Source organism: Anopheles marshallii, chromosome 3 (assembly GCF_943734725.1).
Source record: "Anopheles marshallii chromosome 3, idAnoMarsDA_429_01, whole genome shotgun sequence".
In the NCBI taxonomy this organism is placed as follows: Eukaryota; Metazoa; Arthropoda; class Insecta; order Diptera; family Culicidae; genus Anopheles; species Anopheles marshallii.
In genome coordinates, this window is record NC_071327.1 from 7,538,168 (window position 1) to 7,548,607 (window position 10,440).

At 43.4% G+C, this 10,440-nt stretch overlaps 4 protein-coding genes across 4 annotated transcripts; 2 read left to right on the forward strand and 2 right to left on the reverse strand.

Annotated features, from left to right (window-relative positions):
- Positions 1–266: 266 nt before the first annotated feature.
- LOC128715181 (putative gustatory receptor 2a) lies at positions 267–1,984 on the reverse strand. The gene is made up of 5 exons (XM_053810064.1): positions 1,699–1,984; positions 1,341–1,417; positions 1,194–1,259; positions 565–654; positions 267–404 (listed from the first exon to the last, which is right to left on the reverse strand). Exons 1-5 carry the CDS (start codon positions 1,982–1,984, stop codon positions 267–269), a joined length of 657 nt encoding a protein of 218 aa, XP_053666039.1.
- A 1,355-nt stretch (positions 1,985–3,339) lies between these two features.
- Positions 3,340–4,565, reverse strand: LOC128716362 (uncharacterized). The gene is made up of 3 exons (XM_053811281.1): positions 3,645–4,565; positions 3,506–3,574; positions 3,340–3,450 (listed from the first exon to the last, which is right to left on the reverse strand). The coding sequence occupies exons 1-3, from the start codon at positions 4,563–4,565 to the stop codon at positions 3,340–3,342; spliced, it is 1,101 nt and encodes a 366-aa protein (XP_053667256.1).
- A 2,209-nt stretch (positions 4,566–6,774) lies between these two features.
- LOC128711889 (mitochondrial fission 1 protein) lies at positions 6,775–7,501 on the forward strand. Its single transcript, XM_053806777.1, has 3 exons — positions 6,775–6,819; positions 7,005–7,118; positions 7,214–7,501. Exons 1-3 carry the CDS (start codon positions 6,775–6,777, stop codon positions 7,499–7,501), a joined length of 447 nt encoding a protein of 148 aa, XP_053662752.1.
- Positions 7,502–8,599: 1,098 nt separating this feature from the next.
- Positions 8,600–9,637, forward strand: LOC128715188 (uncharacterized). The gene is made up of 4 exons (XM_053810070.1): positions 8,600–8,674; positions 8,753–8,983; positions 9,063–9,216; positions 9,312–9,637. The coding sequence occupies exons 1-4, from the start codon at positions 8,600–8,602 to the stop codon at positions 9,635–9,637; spliced, it is 786 nt and encodes a 261-aa protein (XP_053666045.1).
- The last annotated feature ends 803 nt before the right edge of the window (positions 9,638–10,440 follow it).

The following is a 10,440-nucleotide window of genomic DNA, read 5'->3' on the forward strand; positions in this document are numbered from 1 at the left end:
GCACGCAGGCTCTGTTGCATCGTATAGATTTTAGCTGGCAGTTACGCTGCAAACGTGGTTGGAGGATGGTAGAAAACTTTCTGCTAAAGCTGCAATCCTCTCAACCTTTCGCTATAACGGCAATGAGCATGTTTCGCATGGATTATGAAATCATGATGCAGGTATGTGCAAAGAAAATGCAAACAATCCTCTTCGCAAAACAATGACAATCCATTTTTATTGCATATTTCAGATCGTTTTCAACGTAACAGCATCAATTTCACTCTTTATTCAGGCTTCGCAGGGAGTGTACCATTAGTCAGCTGCAGGTTGTTTGGGGATCCGGTCGTCGGATCCGTTCCCGGTTCCTCCTTCGGCATAAACTGTATGAAGATGACCATGTACGTGGTAATAGCGGCTGCTATCTAAAACGATCAGTTTGAACCAGAATTACAGGGGATCTTCATCCAATAGGAGTTAATTGTCCAAAAATGTTGTCTTTGTGTGTTTTGACGTTCATAACTGTCCCAGACTAGTAATTAAGAAAGTTGATTCAATTGGATAATTTAGAATCTTTGAACTTACCTCTTTCAGGAGCACAAAATCCATATCGAAAAATCCACCAAGTGAGAAATAGATCGGTGTGTGATGCAGCAGTAGTGAAAAGTTTTCGATCTAGGGAAAAAAGTCGCAAATTATACAGGACACACATCTGCTTAAAGGCAATGTTTTTAACTTTGATATTGCTACAATCATACATAAATGTTTTTAAAGCTAATGAAACAAATATTTTACTTTGTAGTGTATTTGTTTTGTATTAAATGTCGAGAAAAACTAACAAATTGTTATGGTAGATACTAATTATGGGCTGTTTTTGGGTCAAGAAGATAATATACAATTTCTATTAGATTAACAATAAAGAAAATTAAAGCTATAAATCAAATACTTATTCCTTTCTCTTTCCGCCAACAAACCCTGCATATCACAAATGCCCCATTAGCTCAAATATTCTATGACATGTCCTTCATAATTCAATGTACCGCATTTTTTTTCTAAAATTACCCCATTTTGCTGCTCCCTTACAGAAAGCGTAACCATTTCCCCTTATTTATTTATCGAATGATAAGATCCGAAAGCACACAGATCACTGTATCATATCGCAACGTGACACACGGGCCACGTAACAATGACCGACGGGGGCAAAGCATACGAACCATTTTCGCGAGCAGATCTGTCTCATCACCGCGTCGTTTGTGCAGCAACTGTCCCATCTGGCCAACCTGCAACCGGCGGATGCAAAGCACAATTGGAAAGCGAGAATGTCAGGCAAGATTTCGCCGGGCCGTTAGATAGCTGCTTACCTGGTTCTTGCAGTTTTCACACGCCGCCAGCACGATACCGAGGGCGGTAAATGTGGCCACGATGCTGAGTATGAAACCTGTCCGTGGGTGAGAAGATGTTTATGTTCTGTTTGTTCGTTACTTCTTCTTTGTTCTACTGCACTCATAAAAATTTCACACAAAAGCACTTCCCAGCACAGGCGAGTGCACGAGTTGAAAGGGTAGAAATTTATGATGATACAAAAATCAATAGTTCCTTGGGTCGCGCTTGCAAGCGGCACGAGGAAATTTATTTTTAGCAAACTACTCCAGGTGTAACGCTTCTCAAAGCTGCAACAGTGCATTAGGTCAGCATGCAAGTAAGGTGAGCACCACTTACCGAAAATATCGCCCAACTGATTGAGATAAAGCAGCGCGTACAGCGAGTACAGGTCGCACGTGCACTGGATAAAGTTTTGCAGCAGATTGGCCAGCTGCGAGTAAACGCAGCAACCGTTTAGGTCCTTTGCGGCGTGCCAGAGCGTAAGGTACGTGCTTTTTATGGCAAATATCTTGCGAAGATGCTTCATTTCGGGGCGAGCATCGCACCCGAGAGATTTAGCCAGTCCCGCTGGGTTGCGTAATGTCCACGGATCGATGATGGCCGGTCGAAGGGATGCGTTCATCTTCCAACGGTCGAAAGATGTCAGTTTCGGGGGAATGTTGTCGCCGGTTAATTCCAACTGCCCGAGGGAAATGGTCCGACCGACGACAAGAGACTCCAACCGCTCTCGCAGGACGCTGAACCGGGCGGTTAAGCGGTCAATGTGGTATGCATGGTGAAGGTGCTTCATCCGTATGGTGACTAGCGACGGCACGGTCAAACACCAGATGACCCGGTGGACCGGGTTTGTGTAAACCAGTGCCAGTATTCCCAGCTCGATTGCGCAACAGTACGCACCAAACAGGGCCAGTTTGTTGCGGAACTGTGTACGAGCGTGTGCCAAAATAGATCCTGCCGTCCGACCCGTCAACTCGTCCAGCCTTCCATCAACTGATGTCACACGAACGTCCAGCGCACGGTACACGCCACGTGCTAGCAGCGCCTCCAGTAGTACCACCAAATGTGCCACCACCGTGGTGGAGCTCTTGATGAAAGGGATAACATTTATTCCGATGCCGGTGCGTGAATCGGCAAATAGCCACCTGCGCTCGATGAAGCAGTAGGCCAACACGCCCGCGTACAGGATGCAATTCCCAATGCACCACAACAGTGCCAAGGTGGACCCGAACGGTGCACCCGGTGCTGCGTACGTTTGGAGACCACAAAGTTGAAATACCAGTGTCACTACCATCCTGCTCTGAGCTGTTCAGTTTATTACGAGCGAACTTATAGAAATGGCGCGTAGTGGCGGTGATTTCTTTCGACCAACAGAGCAAATTGTCGATGCGTTCTGATGGACGTGAGAAAATCATCATTCGGTGTTTGGTTGACGGTGATTAATGATGGGGAAAGTTGGAGTCGGAGGAAACCAGAAACATTCGCCTGATGACAGCAGCACATTAGGGACATTGTTTCCGGCGGTGTTGATGATGGGAAAGAGCAGACCTAATTAATCGATGATAGGTTTATTCAATGTTAATTACAAAACATTGTGTCTTAAAGAAAGGAACTACTTAAGTTTTTAAAACATCAATTTCAATTTAAATTTTTATTTATAGATCAGTAAATGTTTTGATTTATTAATTCTCTAATGCATAAATATTGTAGAACATTTCTCTTTCAATACTTCAAGACCAAACATTTTAAACAGCTCACTAGTCACTCTATAGAAACTATATACTATTGGGGGAGCCTCAAGTGAGAAAGACTCCTGCAGCATCATGTCGTAACCAAATTATGTTCTTTGTTGTACAAGTCGAATGTGTCATTTTTGGGTAGGAAATTAATGTAAATCACCAGGTACGATGTGATTGAGGCAAACATCTAACAAGGAAATGAAAATCTCAATATCAGTAACGAATGTTGCAGTACTTGCGGCTATTTCAGGTTACTACTCACGGTAGTCAACGAGGAGAGGCGTAGATCGAAGAAGTTTGCTGCTGAAAAGTTAATCCGTTCGTTGTGCAATTGCTTGGAAAAGTTCTCAATCTGTAACAAAATGTCATTGTGATAAAGCTATTTACGATTTGCATAAAGATCTTACCAATAAGACCGTTTCGCACGGTAAAGCCCGGTTATACACACTGTGCAGATGGTAGAATGTCATTTCTGCCTGTAATGTATTTTTAGGACAGAAATAATGGGAAATAATACAGCTAATTCACTGTCCTTATCGCAACTACCTCGTCCAAACATCGTTGGCAGGTGGTGAACAGTGCGAAGAACATCAACAGAGGGGAAATGCCGCACAGGAACGACTCCACCTTGTAAAGATTCGCATCGTGGTGAAGGCTCGCATACATCCAGTATCCATCGATCGTGGTACAAATAAACAGCATCGTTATCACCCCGAACAGTTGCCAACCGAAACGATCGCTTACTTCGCCGGTAAGATCTTTCAGCAGATTCTGAATCTCTTTTAGGCATAGTAGGCGACGATGAGTCGCATCAGCGGCAATGTCTCTCACCTTCGTCGAGACGGTGAGCTGAAGTGCGTTGTGTAGGAACCGATACCGATTGCGCAGGTATAGCACGTGCAGCAGAAAGAACGAGTCACCAAGGCGAATGAGAATGAAGAACCATACCTTCATGTACCAGTTCCGGTACCAGACAGGATTGCCGGCAATGCGTGATATTATGAAGAACTCGCTCACAGCCGGTATCACATTGTACACGAACATGTTGGTGAGAATGTCTTGGGTGAGCTGGTAATTGAAGCGCTCCAAACACCCCGGTGTGGTCCCGTGCACTTCACACAATTGATCAATGCGATCCATTAACGCAGCGATGCGCTTCTGAGTGGATCGTTTGCTTAAGGATAGTAGCAACGACACGAGCGGAACTGTTAGCGGGATCACAAACTGAATGGCGTCGGCAAAGGTACCGGTGGCATCACTGAGAAAGAATACGGCTTCCGGTGTTGTTAGTGAGTACAGCATAACGAGGATTTCCCCCCCAATGTACAGTGACACGAAGACGGCTGTTAGGGTGTAGAGAGATGCCAGGGCTTGTCCACGAAGAGGCACTAGCGAGAAACCAAGTAGCTGAAATAGCGGATAGACGGAACCGAACCGACGATCGTAGTGCACGTCCCGTTGGACCATCGCTCTCAAGTTGTGTGAAATGCTCTGCCCATTGGCATGTATTCGGTAGCGATTTTGGAAAGCTTTGATTAATGATGACATTATTAATCATTCAGTGTTCAGTGCGCCATGTTGAATGGGAGCGATTTGAGATAGCACAAAACGCTGAACCTCATCACTGGCAGCGCCATTGCATTGCACGGTACGTTATTTAATTTTCATCTTCAAACAAACTGCTGTCAATAGTTTAGTTTTGATTAAAATTGAATCCGCACACATCAGGCAATCGCGAAATCCGTCAGCAATCCTTCATTGGGATGGTCAAAGTTTGCAGAGTAAATTAAATTTTCGCTACATATTTCTTTCCATTCCTACCATACACGGGTCTCCTTCATGCTTTCGGAGCATTATCACCGAAGAGGATAAATGAAATCATGAAAATTGCACAACCCATTTCGGATAATTACTTTGCACGTACGCGGGCTTTGCCCACTCCGGAGAAGGATAAGGCTGGAGGATTTCGAGGTTCGACGTATTTGCCTAACCTAGATAATCGAGACCCGTTTACAGTTCCAGTTTGGCAATGGAAACGCTGGAGCAATGGTTCGTACTTTCCGGCTACGTTCGTTTTCATCGGTGGCTCGGTTTACAGCCGTATCGATTGGATAGTGGAGATATGAGCCCTTTCTTAGCCCACACCTTAGTGCAGTTCTGTGGCGTGGTGGTAAATCTTACGCTTATCATCTATCGGCGTCGTTGCATTCTTTATCACTGTGAATCGATTGGGATGGTTGTGGATGTTATTAAGATGCTTACCATCCTGCTGGCAAGTTTGGCCATGTACGTGGAGCTTTTCCGTAACGTTGGAAGCGTTTGCAACTGCTGGAAAGCGCTCTACAGAGCGCATCGGACACTGCAACGTCTCGGGATGGCAGATCATCGTCGGTTGACGCGCACCATACGCTTGTATTGGCTGTTCGTTGTAGGAACGTTCGTGTATCTGGCAGGAAATGAGATGCAAACCTTTCTTTCCGAAACGCATATGCAGATAAAACGATATTACACGTACTTTTTCTGTTTGCAATATTTGCTTCACGTCAAGCTGCAAGAAACCATCTATCCAACGATCATGCTGGATTTGTATCTGCGAATGACGCAGGCCGCTCTTGAGCATTATGTCGATCTGCTGCAGTGCTCTGAAAGACTAGGAAGCACACGATATATTGAGTTCCTTGCGAGTAAGCTGAACACCTTAAAACTACTGTACAGGGATCTCTTCCAAGCGAGCGTTGGGATAAATGATGCTTTCGGGTGGACCTACTTAATCGTCTATTGGAAGAATTACATTCACGTCCTATCCAACTCGTACTGGGTGGTGTTTTGGTTGTTATACGGCCAAGCGTATCATGCTGCAAGTGTGTAAAGATGCAGTTTAGCAATTGATGAGGATTCGCTAGGACACACCTTTATTCTTTTACAGAGATCGTTAATCGATTGGTCATTCGTACATTATTCATTGCTGCAATGTTCTACTTCAGTAGTCGAGCAACGAGCGCTAGCGATCGCATCAGACTACGGCTTCATACGATAGATTTGGGAATTCAAATACAAAATAAGCCGCTTTTTACGATGGTAAGTGTCATTCTACATAATGTATCGCATCAAAGCGTTTATTATCGCATTACATGTCAACTCGTCACAGATTGAAAGCTTCATACGCCAGACAAATATGGAAACAATTAAACTTACGGCCAGTGATTGTTTTACTTTAAACTTTGAACCTATCCTAACGGTATGCATCCTGTTGCAATCGAATTGTTTATAAGAGATGAGAAAATATCGCTTATAAAATATTTTGTAGGTTGTTTTCACCGTCGGAGCCTACATCTCAATATTCATACAGCAAGCGCTTATTCAAATACCGGAAGCGCGATGTTCCGATTATGACGAACATTGCTGAATAAAATTGTGGTAGCAACGAAATGTTTCAAAATAAGTGGATTTCAAATTTAAAATCGAAATATTTCAACACTTTATCAACGGGTGAAAACTTTCATCGCACGGTGGAAACGAATAGCAAAATCGATTTTTTAATTTGATTCTTCAACCGGGTGATGCGAATAACCGGGTTGGCAGCTACCCGGATAAACGAAAACTTATTGTAAACACTATAGCTGGCAAGCCATATTTTCCCTGCAATATAAAAGATTAACAATCGAATTACTTCGCAATGGAGGAAATATTAAACGATTCCGTCGTTACCGATGAATTGGAGGTAAGTCGTGTTGCTTTAGAACTACTGAGCTATGTGTTTATTTATTCGTGACGTTGCTATCATCACTCTACCCGTGTCCCGTGGCATTCGTCATCACAAATGTTCCAGATTGTTTTTCTGCGTAGAATGAATCATTAATGCGTCTTTGTGACCGTGCATTGACTATTTTGCTGTACTTATTTTAGAGATTTGAGAAAAAATACAACCAAGAGCGAAAGGAGGGTGCTGTTTCGACCACAACACAGTTCGAATATGCGTACTGCATGGTGCGGAGTGACTTTGCCAGCGATATGAAAACGGTAATGATGCAACAATGATAACGCATCATCATGCGTCCCACAATTGATACACCCCATTGATACAACTGATATACCCTTTCTATGCCGTTTTGCAGGGACTTGTGCTACTGGAGGATCTGTTCGTAAAACATCCGGAAGGGCGGCGCGATTATCTTTACTATATGGCAATCGGGCATACGCGACTAAAGGAATACTCGGAGGCGCTGAAACACGCACAGGCTTTTTTGGAAATTGAACCGAACAATCAGCAGGTTATAGCGCTGGAAGATTTAATCAAGAAACGTATGGACATCGAAGGGATAAAGGGTGTAGCCAAGGCGACCGGTGCGGTACTCGTGGTCGGTGGCATTTTAGGGTTAGGATTGGCGCTGCTGAAGAAATGAAAATCACCCCGCTAAGCCCTGGAGCCGGTACTGCGCGCTGGTAGGGCTTTCCGTTTCCCGCAAAGACAGGGTGTTGCGAGCTTCAGTATAAGAATTGCGGTAAGGTTTTACGGAATTATCTTAGGTTTTAGTATCCTTTCCTAGATTATTTCATAGTTCCGAATTATGATTATATTGCGTATTCGGGTACTAACACTATTGTTGCTGCATTCTTTCTCTCAAAACATTCGGCTTTCTTCGTACAATTGAATCAGTTTATAACGTTATCTTGTGGTGGATAACAACAGCTAAATCGCTTCTAATATTCATTGCACTTGTGTCAATACCGAAGCAGCTAAACAAAGTACAAGTCTTTCAAACGAAACCTTGAACCTAATTAATCAGCTTCTCAACAGATTGAAGAAGGGTTCTAATTGTGGTTCTTTCTGTGCGGGGATCGTAATTGTTTTATGTTAATTGGTCAAACTACAATATGCATGTTGCTGTCTTGTAAAAAAGTGTCTCAGATGTATAAAGATTTCTTGCACAACTATCAAAAGGAGTCTCGAAGTGTTAGCATGAAAGAATGAAGAATTGTTTACTAGGAATAAGGTAATTACAACAAACAGTCTGTCCCATACAACATGGCCAGACATGCACAGGGTAATGAATGGAAGAAAAAAAAATGGAACTTTAAGCTTGTACCCAGGCACAGAGGAGTAATTTTGATCGTGTGTGAAACGTTTATATGTTTCGACAATGAACACGAAATCTATCGCTAGTGTGCTCGCTAAAGATACAATTCCGGTAGGACAAATGTGTTGTTATTAATAATCAATTCAAATATAGACATATTTATTAAAATGGACGGTCTTGTCAAACATTCACTACAATCTAAAAGCTGAGCGGTTACGATAAACGAAAGAAGTAACATTCAATGTTTCAAAGGTATTATCTATCATCAACCATTAATGCGCTCATTACACTTTCAATCACGGAACACAAAAGGACACTTAATGAAGCTATCGCTTTCGCCTTACGCTCTGCACTAATTGTCCTGCCACACGCAAATCGATCCTTTCTGCGACTCAGTCCATCATTTGTCCTGACTGCAGCAACATGGTGCTGATGCGGCTTTTCTGCTTCCGATTGTCCGTTCGCCTTGGCTCAATCATCGTTGGTGGATGCTGTATAGTAAAGGCATTAAAACCACGAGATTATAAAAGTCATTTTCCTCAAAGAAATGTTTTCTCCTCGTCTCGTTTCTGATAGTTGGAAACAATCATTACGATGGTTACGCTAGTGGCATTGGGTGGTGCACAATTTTTCAAACAGGAAGCGCTTTATTACGAGGAAAACATGCAACTCTACAACCCGCACGATGTGTTTCTGTGGCTTATTGTGGTGTGTAAAACCAATGCGGAGCTTTTCTACACCTCCACGATGATCTGCATGGCACTGTACTTGCCGTGCTGTGGCGCAATGATGGCGGGAGCATATTTTGTGAGTTTCCATCACGGGTCTCGGTAAGTGCCTGGGATAGTACAAACGCTCAAGGATACGTTCTTGTGTTTTCGCGCAGATGAAACAATATCTCCTGGGGCCGTTCGTAGTGGTGGAGCTGGCAAGATTGATCTGCATCACACTGACGCACGTGATCGGCATGATGGTGATTAAGAAATCGATTAATGTGGGATACCTCATAGCTCTCACCATTGCCGGAGGGTTTGCTTTGTGTAAGTATCGCAGCACGTGGAAGCGGCAGTTTGGAACGTCCAGACGAGATATGTGCTAAATAGAAGTAGGGAATGTTATTTGTCTTTCTTTAAAGTATTGCTGTTCTATCTGTGGGGATGTGTGGTAGCGTTGATACAAATATTGAGGATTGTCCGGTCGCCAGAGTATATAGCCGTGTTTGGCGACAATCCGTTAGCTCCAGCGAACACCGGTGAAACGACTCCACCAGGAACGTTCGATCACGGTACGATGGAGTGGAATGGAACCGGGCTTAAACCTACGCAGCGGAACCATACCAACAAAAACCTTGAACGATTGCCACCGACGGCCCTTTCTTCGGGCCAATTTAATGGACCAAACATGCTGATTGATGACTTTCGTCCTCTGCACAGCCGGTACTCGTACAGCTGGGCTATTTAGAGGAAATGTTTGGAGAATTTATTAAATTTTCAAAAAAAGCTTGTAATTCGTAGCTTAGCTTCATCGAACCCGCTATCCATGGCCCCATTCGGGTGCGGAAACCATTTGCGCATATGCAAAGCCGGTGCGGTAGCAGATCAGGTCAGGGCACCCGGTCACCGGACCCAGCAGGGTGCGCAACGAGAAGAAAGACGTTGATAACAACGACAAAGCTGTTGCCTGTACGAAACAAAATGAAACCAATAAACACTTCAACAGCCGAAGCACTGTTTTCTCGCGTGCGGTGTAAACAAAGTACTCGTCGATGGCTTTCGCCCAATGCGCAGCGCGAGATCGAACGGAATCGCGGACTGTAATCGGTGGTTTCGTTGCCATTCGTTGAAGGGTTGTGTGTGTTTTTCTTTTTGTCCTGATGTGTTTCTGGCCTGCAATAAACGGTTCAGTGCAGCCGACCGCAATCGTTCTAGCGGCTCTCTCTAGGTTCACAAACACCATGAATTGATATGATTTTTTTTCCGATGCGTTATTAGTGAGAACGAAATTCACACATACTGTAAACGTATTTTTACAGTAAGTATCATTATTTGTTAATGATCGTACGAAAGAGCATTAGTTAGAACATTTCCTAATTTTAATAAGTGGATTTTTTTTATGCTTTAAAGAACTATATTGAATAAAGAAAGAAAATGTATGCTAAAACAAATTTTAACCAACAAAACAAATAATTTACATATTCCATGACTGCTCGATCCATAACAAAGTATGCTGTGATTTAAACTAAAATTAAAGCAACTTCTTGTATA